Source organism: Monodon monoceros, unplaced genomic scaffold (genome assembly GCF_005190385.1).
Source record: "Monodon monoceros isolate NGI ecotype Baffin Bay Population unplaced genomic scaffold, NGI_Narwhal_1 Super_Scaffold_12, whole genome shotgun sequence".
NCBI classification, from domain to species: Eukaryota; Metazoa; Chordata; class Mammalia; order Artiodactyla; family Monodontidae; genus Monodon; species Monodon monoceros.
The window spans coordinates 90,792,711-90,809,919 of record NW_021703768.1 but is presented as its reverse complement, the minus strand read 5'-3'; the positions used below and the strand labels follow the sequence as shown (position 1 = coordinate 90,809,919).

The following is a 17,209-nucleotide window of genomic DNA, read 5'->3' as shown; positions in this document are numbered from 1 at the left end:
TATCCCAGTTCCAAGGTTAGTAGCACCTGATACATAGAGATAGTCAATAAATGCTTACTGATTGAATAAATGCCTACTTTAGGGTGGCAGTTAAAGAGCTGGTCATTTCATTAATTGTTCTTCACTGGGATATATATTTGGCTCTAGTTTACAGAGCATCATGGTTTTATCTCTGCTTATCCTGTGATCATGTGGCACTGTGATTAATTTTACATACATCTGTCTTCCCAGTTGGACTATGAGTCACTCAGAGGCAAAATTTGATTTTTATTCATGTTTTTTTCCTATATGCCACAGAGCAACTAATTCAGTAAATACAGTAAGTTGTTGAAAGATGTTTTATTTTCTCAGATAACTCCTTTTAATCGTATGACTCCAACAATTATTTTATCACATAAACAACTCATTGACTCCACTACCCATTTTCTATTCCTCTGATATCACTTTTGATTACATGCCATTTTAAACGCTGTGGTACATCACTGTAATCACTTTACTCATTCTCTTGCATACAGCCTCAACTTTTCTCACTTCTCTTTGAAATACTTGTCTACCCTCTCTACACTTTGCCCATGGGATCCTTTCCATTCACAAGGCTTTAAATGCCATATGTGTGCTAATGACTCAAAAATTGATATATTTAGCCTGAACCTTTCCCCCAAATTCAGACTCATATCTAACTGCTTACTCTGCGTCTCTATTTGGATGGCCATGGTCATCTCAAACATAACATGTCCAATATTGAACTTATTCTCTACCCTCACCTCAAATCTGCTCCTCTAGCAACCTTTCCCATCTTGGTAAACAGCAATTCTATCCTTTCCGTTACTCAGTTAATCATGACTCCTTTTTTTTTTTTCCCCTCTCATGCCTATTTCTAATTCATTGGGCAGTCTGGTTGGAGCTAATGTCAAAATATATCCATTATCCAAACTCTTTGCTTTAATTACTTTGCTATAATTCTGATCCAAGCCAAATTACCTCTCAGCTAAGTGTATATGTGCTCTCTCCCTTGCTACCTCCCCACCCTCCAGCTCTCAACACAGCATCGGAATGATCCTGTTAAAATATAAGTTGAATTATGCCACTCATCTTATCAAAACCCGGCAATAGATTCCCATCTCATCCAAAGTTAGTATGGCTCCTTGTCACCTCTCTGACCTTACTACATACATCTTTTCTGTCTTGCCTACTTTACTTCAGCCACAGTTCGACTGATTCCACTTGCACGGAGGGAATAATGCTTTAGCTTAAATTGAACCAACACTGAAATATGTGAGGAGATAAATCAGTCTTCAACGTAATGAAGCTATGCTGGATTTTTTTCAAAGGCTACAAAGTTCTTCAATATCATGAGAATTATATTTCTCAATCCAAGAGTATGATAAGATCAATCTAGGAGACCTGTGTATGTATGTGTGTGTGTATATATATATATATATATACACATACATACACACACACATATACATAAATATTTTACTGATTTTTGTGTGTGTGAAACTTTCTCATTAAGGTAAAGTGCTTTTTCAGAAAATAGATACACTTAGCCACTGGATGCTTGATTAATTATTTGGAAGTGATAGCTATAATTATTGATTTTTTTTTTCTTTTTTGGTTTAGGCCACCATTTTCAATCACAAAAGAATCCATCTTGAGACCCAACCAAACAAAAAATCCAAAAGAGGAGGAAGAACTGTTGGACATAGCTAGAAAAAACCTTATCAAATGTAAGGTAATGGCACACTATTGATTACTTAGTATGTGAACTTTCTCTTCCAGTTGGTGGATGATTACATGTTCTAAAATATTGAAAGAAAAAGATAAGAATACACCTTTCTTTGATCATAAGTAGGCATAGTTAAAAATACTAATGCAAATTAAAGTTAAAACTTATGACCAAATTATTCAATGTCAAATGGCTTTTTAGATGAAGATTCTTCATAAATTATTGGAGAATATAGTTGTTGGCACTAATCCAAGAGCCCACAGCAAAATATCAACGGCTGGTAAATAAATTTTTGTTTATGAAAATTACACTTTTTACTAAAAAAAATGTTAACTGATATATGATGTTTCCTAAAGAGGAAAGAAAGGTCTCCTAAACATTCACTATACATGCACAGAGTACTCTGTTCTTTCTCTGTAACAAACTATTCACCTAACTTGTAGAAAATACATTCTTTAAGAATATGTCATTAATTCGCAAAATTTCAAACACATATAAAAACAGAACAGAAAGTAAAATAAGTCCTTCTTTTACCTTTTCTTTATTAGATCCCGTTTAAGTTTTGGCAGAGAAATAATATACATATGATTTTGCTTTAACACTAGATAACTGGTGAAATAAAAGCTGCACAAAACTGAAGCATAAATTAAGCCAACTTTTTTTTGTGGCTATTGTTTCCCAGCATTTTGGCTCATGATTGACCATATATTTAAAATTTTTTAAAAAATCCATGAAAAAAGTTGATTAGAAAAAAGAATATACTTGATTAGCTTTGCATGCAGATAGTTGCCAGCAGGTACATTCATCAGTGAGTTTCTCTTCAGTTGGACAACTGGGGCAGCCCCAGGAATGGTCACATTAATATAAGGGGGGAAATCTTCATATCTCTTTTATGTTCACTAACCAGTCCATCCACAGTGAAGTAGCTGGAGTGCTCCAGAAAATTGGCATCAAACTATTTTTTTCGATATGGTTACCCTTTTAAATGGTTACCCTTTTAAATGGTTACCTTTAAATGGTAAACCCTTTCGATATGGTTACCCTTTTAAAATCAGAGATGCATTCCCTTGGTGAGGAAATGAGACAGAAATAATCCCTAGAAAGAAAGAGTGAAAATTATTTTCAGCAGACACTGATATTACTCAGAATATTAACATTCTATACATTTTAACACTAATACAGTTTACATAAAATGTCAAAAAATAAATATAATAAACACAAAAATATACAGCTTTAAGAGCATCAGCCTCATAGAATGACTTTCAGAATAAAGAGATAATACAAATAAATAAGTGAATAAATAAAAATGAAAATAAATGATAAAATAGTAATAAATAAAATACAAATGATAGAATTAATAATAAAATATAAATAATAATATATCAATCATATATATATAGATAGATCAATAAAACAAAAAGCTGGGCTTTTGAAAGGGTAAACAAAATCAACAAACCTTTAGCCAGACTCACCAAGAAGAAAGAGAGAGGACCCAAATAAACAAATTGAGAAATGAAAGAGGAGAAATAACAACTGATACCACAGAAATACAAAAAATTAACAAGAAAATACTATGAACAGTTATATGCCAACAAAATGGACTACCTAGAAGAAATGGACAAGTTTCTAGAAACATACAGCCTACTAAAACTGAGTCAAGAAGAAACATAATTTGAAGAGACTGATCACTAGACCTGAAATATGTAATAAAAAACTCCCTGCAAACAAAAGTCCAGGACTGGAAGGCTTCACTGGGGAATTCTGCCAAACCTACAAAGGAGAACTTATACCTATCCTTCTCAAACTCTTCCAAAAAACTGAAGAGGAGGGAACATTCCCAAAGTCACTCTCTGAAGCCACCATCACCCTGATGCCAAAACCAGACAAAGACACTATCAAAAAAAAGAAAAAAAACAAGAAAATCACAGGCCAATATCTTTGAATATAGATACAAAAATCCTCAGCAAAATATTAGCAAACTGAATCCAACAACACATAAAAGGATTGTACACTATGATAAAGTTGGAGTCATCCCATGGTCACAAGGATGGTTCAACATATGCAAATCAATCAATGTTTTAAACCACATCAACAAAAGAGAAGATAAAACAACAACATGGTCATTGCAGAAAAGCATTTGATAAAATTCAACATCCATTCCTGATAAAAACTCTCACCAAAGTGGGTATAGAGGGAGCATATCTCAACATAATAAAAAGCCACTTATGACAAACCCACAGTCAACATAATACTCATTGGTGAAAAGCTGAAAGACTTCTTGCTAAATTCTGGAACAAGACAAGGATGCCCACTCTTACCAATTCTATTTAACATAGTGTTGGAAGTCCTAGGCACAGCAATCAGACAAGAAAAAATATCCAAATTGGAAAGGAAGAGATAAAATTGTCACTGTATGCAGATGATATGATACTCTATATAGAAAACCCTAAAGACTCCACACAAAAACGATTAGAACTGATAAATGAATTCAGCAAGGTAGCAGGATACAAGATTAACATACAGAAATCTGTTCCATTTCTTTACAGTAACAAGGAAATATCAGAAAGAGAAAGTAAAAAAAAAAAAAATCCCATTTAACATCATGTCAAAAAAAAATACCTAGGAATAAACCTGACCTAGGAGGTGAAAGGTTTACATGCTGAGAGCTATTAAACATTGATAAAGGAAATTGAAGATGATTCAAAGAAATGGAAAGATATCCAATGCTTTGGATTGGAAGAATTAATATTGTTAAAATGGCCATACTGCCCAAAGCAATCTACAGAATTAATGCTATCCCTATCAAATTACCCATGAGATTCTTCACAGAGCTAGAACTAAGAATCCTGGAATTTACATGGAACCACAAAAGACCCAGAATTGCCAAAGCAATCCTGAGGAAAAAGAACAAAGCTGGAGGCATAATCCTCCCAGACTTCAGATAACACTACAAAACTACAGTAATCAAAACAGTGTGGTATTGGCACAACAGACATATGGATCAGTGGAACAGAATAGAGAGCCCAGAAGTAAATCCACACACCTAGAGTCAATTAATCTTCAATGAAGGAGGCAATAATATACAATGGGCAGTCTCTTCAACAAGTGGTATTGGGAAAACTGTACAGCCACATGTAAATCAATGAAGTTACCCTCACACCATAAACAAATATAAACTCAAAATGACTTAAAGGCTTAAATATAAGACATGACACCATAAAAATCCTAGGAGAGAACATTGGCAAAACATTCTCTGACATAAATTATACCAGTATTCTCTTAGGTTAGTCTCCCAAGGCAATAGAAATAAAAGCAAAAATAAACAAATGGGACCTAATCAAACTTATAAGCTTTTGCACAGCAAAGCAAGCCATACACAAAATGAAAAGATAACTTGTGGACTGGGAGAAAGTATTTGCAAGTGATGCAACTGACAAGGGCTTAGTTTCCAAAATAAACAAAACAGCTCATACAGCTCAATATCAAAGAAACCCCAAACAACCCAATCAAAAAATGGGCAAAAGACCTAACTAGATGTTTCTCCAAAGAAGACATATAGATGGCCAACAGGCACATGAAAAGATGCTCAACATCACTAATTGTTAGAGAAATGCAAATCTATACCATAGTGAGGTATCACCTCACACTGAACAGAATGGCCATTATCAAAAAGTCTACAAATAACAGATGCTGGAGAGGGCATGGAGGAAAATGAACCCTCCTACATTGTTGGTGGGAGTGTAAATTGGTGCAGCCACTATGGAAAATGGTATGGAGGTTCCTTAAAAAACTTAAAATAGAGTTACCTTATGATCCAGCAATTCCACTCCTGGGCATATATCTGGAAAAGATGAAAAGTCTAATTCAAAAAGATACATGCACCCCAATGTTCATAGCAGCACTATTTACAATAGCCAAAACATGGAAGCAACCTAAGTGTCCATTGACAGGTGAATGGATAAAGATGTGAGATATATATATATATAAGAATATTACTCATCCATAAAAAAGAATGAAGTATTGCCATTTGCAGCAATATGGATGGATTTGTAGATTATCATACTAGGTGAAGTAAGTCAGACAGAGAAAAATATCATATGATATCACTTACATGTGGAATCTAAAAAAATAATACAAATTAACTTATTTACAAAACAGAATCAGACACAGAGACATAGAAAACAAACTTATGATTACGAAAGGGAAAAGTGTCAGGGAGGGATAAATTAGGAGTATGGGTTTAACAGATACACACTACTATATATAAAATAGATAAACAACAAGGACTTTTACTGTACAGCACAGGAAACTGTATTCACTGTCATGTTATAACCTATAATGGAAAAGAATCTGAAAAAGAATATATATTTATTGATGTATATGTATAACTGAATCACTTTGCTGTATACCTGAAACTAAAACAGTACTGTAAATCAACTATATTCAATAAAAACAAGTAAAATATTAATAAATTATAAATAATAAAATAATAGAATAAATAAAATATAGATAATAAAATTAAATATATATTAAGTTTAAAAGCTGTACATTTTTGTTTGCCTCTTATCTTCCCCATAACAGAGGAAATTGGGTCTCAAAACCTTAGGTACTGGGAGGCATGTGCATCTTCCTATGACATGGACTGAAGTAGTATATCTGGCTCAGTGCAAAGGAGAAATCCAAGATGGTATGTCCTCTAACTAAGCTCTTCTTAGTTACCCTAAGTGTTTTCTAGATTAGAAGTGAAGGCATAATTTGAGAACTTTAATATTTAGAAATTGTGCAGGAGCCAAGGAAAATCTGCCTTTCTCTATTGAAATACCTGACAATGTTTCATTATGAAAGGTCCTTTTGTAATTTTGAATTTATGAATTTGGCTGCTTAACTTTTTAATTACAAAATTGTTTTAAAAACTTTTGCTCAGCAGAGTCTTTATTGCTTTTTTCTAAAATTAGTAACTAATTAAAAAGTAATATAAAATGTCATTTAGTGATTTTCAATAACACTAGGCACTATACAGAAATTCGTTTCTGCATTTTATAATTCTTACTCATAAAACATTAACCAAATGGCCATTTGTTTTTCACTTGTTTTAAACAGCCATTTTACTCATTACCTTTTCATTTATCACGTATTTCTGTCTCCTTTTAAACCACCCTCCAACCAATCTAAAAAAGAAATTAAAAAACATTATTTTTAAGGAAATAAAGTTTCTTCTATATTATTCTAAATTTTATGTGTATGCCTTTTAAAATGAGTTTTAGAATGTTAACCATATGAGGTCAGAGAGTATTTTCCCTTATAAATTGGGTTTTGTAGTGCTATCTGGGAGCTTTCAAGCAACAGGAAGAATAAGAATGATTTTGTATTTAACTTGCCTTTATGGTACTTCATCACAGTGCTATACACAGCCTGACCCTATTAAATGTTTAAATGATATTGAAGTAAACAATCTCGGCTTACCAGCAACCAGCAGCCCCTTGCTCTTCTTTGTCAATTAAACCTCAGTTTTGTTCATGAAAGCGCTTCAAAATCTTTGTACAGGCACATTCTTGGAGATATGAGTCTGGTTCCAGATCACCATAATAAAGTGAATATTGTAATAAAGCGAGTCACATTAATTTTTTTGTTTCACAGTGCATGTAAGTTATGTTTACACTATACTGTAGTCTATCAAATGTGCAATAGCATTATGTCTGAAAATGTACATACATTAATTAAAAAATAATGCTGTTGGAAAAGTAGCACTGATAGACTTGCTAGACGCAGGGTTGCCACAAACCCTCAATCTGTAAAAAATACAATATCTGCAAAGCATAATAAATCAAAGTGAATAAGATGAGTTATGCCTGTAATGACATGAGGTGCAGTGTTCTGTAGGGCCTTAGCGCTATATTCTTCCTTGTTCAGCTCCATTGGGCCTTATTTCCTCTGCTTTGATTTTCTAGTCTTCTACTTTTCTCTTCTATAGCACTTATCTTGACCACTGTCTTTTGTCATCCAGTTCTGTCCTATTTCCCCACCATTATATATGTGGCCTAGTGATCTATTTTGTGTCGGGTGGAAGAGGTGGAGCTCCTAGGGCATTTCTCTGTCTCCTTGCCTCTTCCCCCTCCCTGCCCTCCCCCACCTCTGTAGTCTCTCCGGCTTAGTGACTTCTGAGTAGTTGAATGTCCTACATGGCAGCTTAGAATTCCAAAGGTAGTAGCTTGACAAAGAGGTAGAGGGGGCAACTGTATTGCCTTTTCTGATCTAGACTTGGAAGTCATACAGTGTCACTTCTGCCACATTCTATTAGTTAAAGCAGTCACAAGGCCTGCTCAGGTTCAAGGGGAAGGGGGCATAGACTTCACCTCTTGATGGGACGGATGTCAAAGATTTTAAAACCACAATGTGGTCTTGGTGACTGAGCAAAATAGTTAATTAGAAGACTTAATTGTAGTATGTAGAAAAGCAGCATAATTTATAAATTATACTTTTTAATATTTCAGAAGCTTTAAATATGCTTTATGCTTCCCTGGACCATGCTACCTTTGATTACGATCATCTGCCTGCCTTATTTTTTGTTGCGGAATCAGTTTTGTATAGACTCTGTTGTGATGCATTCCTAAAGACGTACTTATACTCAGTTGAAATAAAGCTGGCAAAGGTAAGTTTTAAAATAATTTTAATGTGTTTTAATTGCTACATGTAGTACATCTAACCACATGATATCTGTTTCAGGAGCTAAACAGGCCATTTGGTTTTATTACAGAATATTCTCGTTTGGTAGCTTATTTTAATCTCCTCTAAATGTGGACATTACATTATTGCTTGATATGCAGATGGAGGTAGTTGAGAAAATACAGTTTCACCAACTATGTAAGAAAATAGCATTTAAATAAAAATCAAGTTTGCGCTTATTTCTGAGTATATATGGCTTTTCTCCTCTATTTTTTTTAACATCTTTATTGGAGTATAATTGCTTTACAGTGGTGTTTTAGTTTCTGCTTTATAACAAAGTGAATCAGCTATACATATACATATATCCCCATATCTCCTCCCTTTTGTGTCTCACTCCCACCCTCCCTATCCCACCCCTCTAGGTGGTCACAAAGCACCAAGCTGATCTCCCTGTGCTATGTGTCTGCTTTCCACTAGCTATTTTACATTTGGCAGTGTATATATGTGAATGCCATGCTCTCACTTCGTCCCAGCTTACCCTTCCCCCTCCCTGTGTTGTCAAGTCCATTCTCTACATCTGCGTCTTTATTCCTGTCCTGCGCCTAGGTTCTTCAGAACCTTTTTTTTTTTTTTTTTTGAGATTCCATATATATGTGTTAGCATACGGTATTTGTTTTTCTCTTTCTGACTTACTTCACTCTGTATGACAGACTCTAGGTCCATCCACCTCACTACAAATCGTTTCTTTTTAAGGCTGAGTAATATTCCATTGTATATATGTGCTACATCTTCTTTATCCATTCATCTGTCGATGGACACTTAGGTTGCTTCCATGTCCTGACTATTGTAAATACAGCTGCAATGAACATTGTGGTACATGACTCTTTTTGAATTATGGTTTTCTCAGGGTATATGCCCAGTAGTGGGAATGCTGAGTCATATGGTAGTTCTATTTTTAGTTTTTTTAAGGAACCTCCATACTGTTCTCCATAGTGGCTGTATCAATTTACATTCCCACCAACAGTACCAGAGGGTTCCCTTTTCTCCACACCCTCTCCAGCATTTATTGTTTGTAGATTTTTTATAATGGCCACTCTGACCGGTGTGAGGTGATACCTCATTGTAGTTTTGATTTGCGTTTCTCTAATGATTAGTGATGTTGAGCATCCTTTCATGTGTTTGTTGGCAATTTGTATATCTTCTTTGGAGAAATGTTCTCCTCTCTATTTTAAGGATTGCTAAATGCCACTTTTCCATTTAAAAATGCTGACTGATAATTCTTAAATTTTTGCCTGATTTGAGAAGATGAGTTGTTCTCTCAGTATTCTATGTCATTTTAGAGCCATAAGATGGGAAACTATGTTTATGTAGCTCATGTTTCATAAGGTCCTAGAAGACATATGGTTCTACTTCCTATGATGATCAAGGTTGCCTGCTGCAAAATTTATTATTAGTCAAAGAAATTTAGCTTAACTAATGGTTTTATTGCAAAGAAAAGCAAGAAGAATTTTAAGAATAAAGAAATATATACATATGTATATATCTCAATTGACATATGTGTATATATATCATTTGAAATTAAGTATAGTATTATTTGCAAAAATATATTTTCTCCTTATTTAATTTTGTTTATAAACTGTTAGAAAATGAGCATGAAGATATTCCTGAGTCAGCCACGGCATTTTTGGAAGATATGTATTTCAGACCTTATAAATTAGGTCTAGATCTTCTCTGATATGTTTGGGGGTAAAAGACTTATGGACACCAGGCAGGATACAGAGAACACATAACAGAAATTGAACATGCAAAGAACTGATGCTTTGCTAGAAGAACAGGAGGCAAAGAGACAAGTAAAATTATAATGTCTTTTTCTTCTTTTCTCTTTATTTCCCAAACTGTTCATTATGGCGATATTTAAGAGCTTATATTTATATAATTATTTTGGGATTTCAAATTTATATATAATACAAAAAGATGGGTATATTAGTTTATGATGGAAAAAGAGTGGAGTGGAAAAACATAGAGAAAGTGGCTTTTCTTTCCTTTCCTTCTCAGCCCCTTTACTGACCTTTTTCCATTTCTTGCCTTTTATATTTCTGCCAGCAAAAAAATGGCTATAAAATAAAGTTTTTGCCATTGCACATATTGCTTATAATTTACGTATACCATGGATTCATTGAATTTTAAAAAGATGCCTGTATCCTCTCATCTGGATGTTTAGACTATTTGCATTGCACAATGATCAGTGCTTTAGCTATATTAGACATAATAACTTATTTAATCTTTGCAAAAGTCCTAAAAGGTAGGTGCTATTATTATCCACCATTCCACAGACTAGTAGGCATTGAGAGTCTAAGTGAATTACCCAAGATCTCAGCAGAGAAGATTTTGAAACCCACAGTCCAGTGGACTCTCAGCTATGATTCTACTCACTTACCTTGGCTCTCAGATTTACTAATTTTAATGCTTACTTTTTATTGTTCTAGATAATATAAATTAGCTAGTAGAAATCAGCATGCTTTATAAGTGCCTTTGATTTCAGGCAAGAAGCCATTTCAATTATCCTGCTTGTCTTTGTAGGAATTTCATTATATATCTAACCGTCAGTTGGAAACTTCCCTTTTGATCTTTTCTTGTTGACAGAATGGTGTATTTAATGGTATTGCCATAAAGGCATTACTCATCTTAATACGCACCATTTTGTTTCTCTTTTCACAAAGAAGTATGTAGCTCAGGGTTGGGAAGAGCCAGAAATACCTGATTCCCTAATATTACTTACTTTCCAATTTTGTGTGCATTCTTTCCTCATTGTTTTCCTCTGAGTGTAGAATCTTAACTACTGATGTCTACTTATTAAAGTATAGGAATAATATATAAGCAACAGTAGGTTTAATATATTTTATTTTATTTTTAATTAATTTATTTTTGGCTGCGTTGGGTCTTCGTTGCTGTGCGCGGGCTTTCTCTAGTGGTGAGTGGGGGCTACTCTTTGTTGCAGCGTGTGGGTTTCTCATTGCAGTGGCTTCTCTTGTTGCGGAGCATGGGCTCTAGGCACGTGGGCTTCGGTAATTGTGGTACACATCTTCTAGAGCGCAGGCTCAGTTGTTGTGGCACACGGGCTTAGTAGCTCCACAGCATGTGGGATTCTCCTGGACCAGTGCTCGAACCCTCATCCCCTGCATTGGCAGGCGGACTCCTGACCACTGCGCCACCAGGGAAGCCCGGTTTGATATATTTTAGATAGGAATATAATCTTCTATAAAGGAATACAATCTTCTATAAAGAACATAAAACACATCACTAACTATTACAATGTAATACATAATAAATATTATTCAGCATTTCTATTTCACGGTTAGATAACAGAGAAATGAAGATAAGAAAAGATGAAAAGAGAAGGAAAGAAGAGGGTGAAAGAATAAAGGAAGAAAAGACAGGGTAGCAGGGAAAGAAACTGACAAGCAGAAATTTACTCTAGGAGGCAAAGCTTAAGTTGTCAACCTACAGAGAGAGTATGTACACAAATGAAACATGAGGAGAGATGCATAGAAAGTTCCAGAATTCCTTAGAGATAAAGACTGGCAGACTTTTCAACAAAAATCTGTTTTTTCAGAATATTACAGATGAAAGCTTTTAAAACCATTTTTCCAAGCATAGCTGTATAGAGTTTCACTTCTGGATAAAGTGAAACTCATGACCAAATTGGTGTATAATACAGCAGTTTTGCAAACTGATATGTTGATTATGTATTTTTCTCTTCAGACCCACTTTAAAATTTTAAAGTATTGCTTTCAATATCCTTCTCTGATCCCTTGCAAAATCTTAAATTATTCTTCTTCTGATGAATTTATTATTTCCAACTTTAATATGCTCTCTTAGAGTATTGCAATATTCTTTTAAATGATCTGTTGATTTCCACTTCCTTCTCATCTAACTTCAGTCTCTTGGAGAAGCATAGTACTATATCAAAGTGCTTTATACGAAGAGATCCCTTGGCATGACATAAACATTTTATTTTTATTTATTTTTAAAAGTCGATAAATGGTGCATGTTTATAATTTATGGATGTATTTACAAATATTCATGGTGCATTCTTAGAATTTATTTTAATGATAGAAGTTTTTGAGAGAAATATTTGGAAATCACTGCTGTAATAGAAAGTCCATGTCTTTTGATGGAAAACACACAGTCCTGGGTTTGAATTCCAGTAATGCTACTTATTTGCTTAATAGTCTTGGGTGAAGCACTGAGACTTGGTAGAATCATCTTTTGAATTTAATTTTATTTTTTTACATGTAGCTCTAATAATACCCTACACTATTGTTAAGATGTTAAGAGGATTTGCATATATGTATATCTTGATAGTGATATAATGGTAGTTATTATTATTATTTGGTCCTTTTCCGTAATCTTATGATTTAGCAATTTAGGCATTTACATTCCATTTATTTCTATAGTGTGTGTTTTTTTTCTCATTTTCTGTGAAATTTTATATATTTTTGCAGATATTTAATTTTCTGTTGTCTCTGTAAAACAGTTTTAACTATACATGTATTTTAAACTTCACAGAAGTACGATATGAAAGTGTGTATTTAGTAATGACATTGTGTGTGTGTGTGTGTGTGTGTGTGTTTTCATGAGGGAATGGGGACTTCAGTACAACATACTATGCACAGGCAGAATATTTCTCAAAACTATTGCAATCCACATTCATCTATATACTGAGACAAGGCACTGTGCAGTGTACTATGATATTTTCTCTTTTATTTTACTTAAAAATCCCCTTTCTATTGATTTCATGACTCACTTAAGGGGCATGATTTGCAATTTGAAAAATAATGTTCTAAAGGACATAGAACAAAATAGTATTCAGTATTGGTCATTATATGTAATGGAGAGAAGATTTATGAATTTTTTTTCTGAACCAGTATTTTAACCTTGATACAAATGTTTTAAAGTTATTTCAAAGGCATACCATCTCAAATGAATTTGAAATTGTTTCATCAAAAGCAAATGTAATGATAAAATGGTTTATTTTCCTTATGGTTTTTAAACATTTATTGATGCAACACAAAAATGCTTTTTTCTTTCTTTTTTGACAGATTGGCTATTTGGTCTTCTTACGACTTTTTATATATTTCCTTCATGGTCACCTGAAAAGTTTTAAACAACATTTACTTAGGCTTCAACCATATTTATATGGTAGACTGTCTTTTATTTTCTACATTTATAAATATTTTATGTTCTTTTGAGAAGCTCAGGCTATCACTATAAAGAGTATAGGCTGTATTTTATTTTTCGTGAAAGATAATAGGTGCAGTACTGAAGAGCACAGCTTCTGGGCGAGACTGTTTGGGTTTTACTTTTAAATTTCCTACTTAACTAATCATATGAACTTGTCCGTGGCTCAGTTTTCTTATCTGTAATATCTAACTCACTGGATTTCAAGAAAGTTAAATTCATATTTTAGTAAGGTAACCCTAGTGGTGATGTAGTTGCTGGACTGGAGTAAGGAGACAGTGGACTCAGGGGGTCCATTAGCTGTGACGTTCATACAGGCAAGAGATGTTAAAGGTATGAGCTTCTAAAATGGGGATGGATAGAGTAAAATAGTTTTGAAAAGTGTTTAGGAGATAAGAAACACTGAACTTGGTGATCCCTTGGATCTAAGCTATATATAAGGGAAAGTGACAAATTCAGGATGAATCTTAAATTTTACATATTGACTAATAAGGTCAAGATAATGGTGCTCTAAACTGAGAAAATTTTGGAGAAACATTTGGACATACTGAATTTGAAGGTCACTCAGGTGTATACACCCAGTTGGAAACAGAGGTTTGGAACTAGGGAAATAAGTGAAGCCTGGGAATCACTTATTTCATGGGTATCAACATGGATCATTTGACAGTCATCACTGTTAACGTGGATGAGATAACCTGGGAATGGGAGGTGGTGGTGGGGAGAAATTTATTCTAGTAGTAGAGTCTTGGGGGACATAAACATTTAATAGATTATTGGAGTAACAGACATCAACCAGTAGAGAAGAATTAGTAGAAAAAAGACGGAGTGATGATATAGAAAGCCAAAGAGGGGAGAGGCAAGAAGATCAACATTATCAAGAGCTGTAAAATCATTAAACAATAGGAGGTCTGAGACGGGTGATGGGTTTCTGAAGTCAGAAAGTCATTGTTCTTGGGAGCATTACCGAGTGGAAGCAAAGTTCAGATTGGAGGTAAACAAAGAGTGAAGGGAAAGTTTAAGCATAAGACAAAGGTGGTGAACTGTTTTAAAAAGCTTAGCTATGAAAGGAAGGAGAAATATGTCAATAGTTTGGATGAAAAAACAAGGTCAAAAGAGGAGAAGATTAATACGTTGTAGGATAAGAAATCAAGAGACTCAAGATGCAAGAAAGGGAGTAATATTTGATGGGAAAAGCCATAGAGGAGGGGAGTAGAAGGTAATAGTGCAAATGTTTTGGATACAAGTTTTGGTAGGGTCTGAAACCAAGGCATGGCTGTAGATTGACAGTATAGGAGTTTGTGTCTACCGTATCACTTGTTTTTCTTTCTTCATTACATTATAAATCTCTTTTAACTCCTCACAGTGTTCAGCATAGTGATTCATCAAATATTCAGGTAGTGGTGGCAAGTATGTTTTGAAAGATTATTTGTATAAAACCTCAAGTTCTTACACTGGCTTGTTATTGTTGATATATCGCAAGAACACCAACATTTTGTTTCATATAAGGATAAGATGTTGCCCTCTTATCACATGCTGTTAAGTGGAGCCCTACTGAGGCTACATGTTCAGCAACAGGTGGATTCCTACCTGAGGCTATTAGTTACTGCTACTGCCTACCCATACAGCCATCCAATAGAAGAGTGGTTATTACTAATTTTTCCATTGTGTTGGTGGACTAAAACTCAAAGATTGTTTAAAAGTTTATAAAAAGAACAGCACAGAGATGGTTCTGTTAAATACCACATAGTCTTATGTTAAATGACATAATTGTTGCTGTGGTTAAACTATATATTTTTAAAAATCAACAACAATGACATCTTGAAAAGAATTAAATTGGAGAATGTTGGTTTAAAAGCAATGACATTGATTACAATATCAGATTATCCATTATGAATAGTATCTATTCTGACTTGATTTATTTTCAGCTGGAAGTTTCCAGGGATTGTTGTGTAGTAACTATACTTAATTGGGCATTCAACCATTATGTAATTGCTGTTCTGAATTATACAAACTCTTATGCATGAATTATTTACCTTGTAGTTTTCTATTATACCACCAGGGGTCATACATAACATTATTAATCTTCAATAGATGGGGAAATATACAGCAGTTTCAGCCTCTTGAGTACTGAATTTAATTATATTTTAATAACTAAAAGACAAATGAAATGCAGTGTGAGATGTTAATGAAATATTTCTCACAAATTATTTTTCTTACAATAACACTTTCTTTCTCTGGAGAATTATATTGCAAGTATCCAAACATCTTTTCAAATGTGCAGTGTATTCTGAAAATCATGGAAATTGTACGTAAAAGAGAACTCCTTTCTCAATCAATTTTTAGCCCTGTGGAAGACAAGAATGTAGATTCTGAGATGGTGAGTATATCCTAGCGCATGACGAATCAGATCAGATTACTATGCTTAAATAATCATGCTTGCTAATTCGGTAACATGGCTGAAGATGAATTTAGCTGCAGGGGAGGAGTGAACAGCACAGACATTAAAGTCATGTGCACATTTCCTGGACAGTAGTTAGTAGGATCAGTAGTGGGGCATCAGTATCCACCACTACTACTTTAAATGGAGTAATGCCATAATACCTTCTTCCTTATCGATTCCATCTCAGCTGATTAATTAAAAATTGCAACATAATTTAGATTGACTTTTAAATGAACATTTTAAGATATTACATTTTTATTAAAGGGAGAGTGTGTAAAGTACAGGCTGTTAATGAGAGCAAGTGTAATATTTTTATGCTTCCATGATTCATATGTAATAACATTTAATATGCTATTAAAATCAACTGAAATTTTTTTAATGGTTCAAAATTGAGAAAGTAATACCTGGTATATGACAAATCTTTTAATTTCTAACTTAGATATTAATGATCAACATTAGAGAAAACTATCTGTCCCCAATTATATATAATTCCTTGGTATGTAATAAGCTATGATTATACAAACAGAACTCCAGTGTTCATATACCTTATAGCCTGATGTACTTCAAAAGTCAAATTTCAATCTTTGGGGCTTGTAATGCCTTTATTTCCTTTTCTCACATATATTCCAAAAGAAAGCAGTGAACACTTCAAAACCTTGATTCTTTTATTATTTTATTTTTTGTTATATATACTTATTATTTTATAATTTATAAATAGAAATGTTTTTCTAATAATTTCTTAAAAAGGAGAAAAATGCATTTAATATGATGCTAGTTGGAACAACTAAGGAAATTTAAGGGAAATTCTTTTTTAAAATAATTTTGCCTGTGAGCTGCCTCACAGTTTCCCTGTGCTTCCCTTGGGCCTTTCCACAACTATCTAAAATTTAATTCTATAAGGAGGAACATTTAACCACATCTATTTGTGTTCTTTCTAGGAGTTAGTGTTTTCTTTTTGGCTCATAACTTGGTAAGCCATTTATATAAAGAGTGACGTATACTAAGCCATTTGAACCATTTGGTTATGCTTACTAATAAACACACATTGCTTCATGCATAAAAAGGATCTTGTTTTAAAGTTTCAAAAATGTTTTGACAATAAATATTTAACCTAAGATACTGAGCAACAGGAAAAG

General features: G+C 33.7%; 1 protein-coding gene across 1 annotated transcript in view; it reads left to right on the top strand.

Moving 5' to 3' along the window:
- Positions 1 to 1,081: 1,081 nt before the first annotated feature.
- The window catches only part of TMEM232 (transmembrane protein 232), a 222,467-nt gene continuing 206,339 nt past the window's right edge, over positions 1,082 to 17,209 (top strand). The window contains 6 exon segments of the mRNA XM_029216807.1: positions 1,082 to 1,131; positions 1,624 to 1,735; positions 6,311 to 6,416; positions 8,221 to 8,378; positions 13,495 to 13,594; positions 15,856 to 16,010. Coding sequence (XP_029072640.1) covers positions 1,082 to 1,131; positions 1,624 to 1,735; positions 6,311 to 6,416; positions 8,221 to 8,378; positions 13,495 to 13,594; positions 15,856 to 16,010 — 681 coding nt within the window.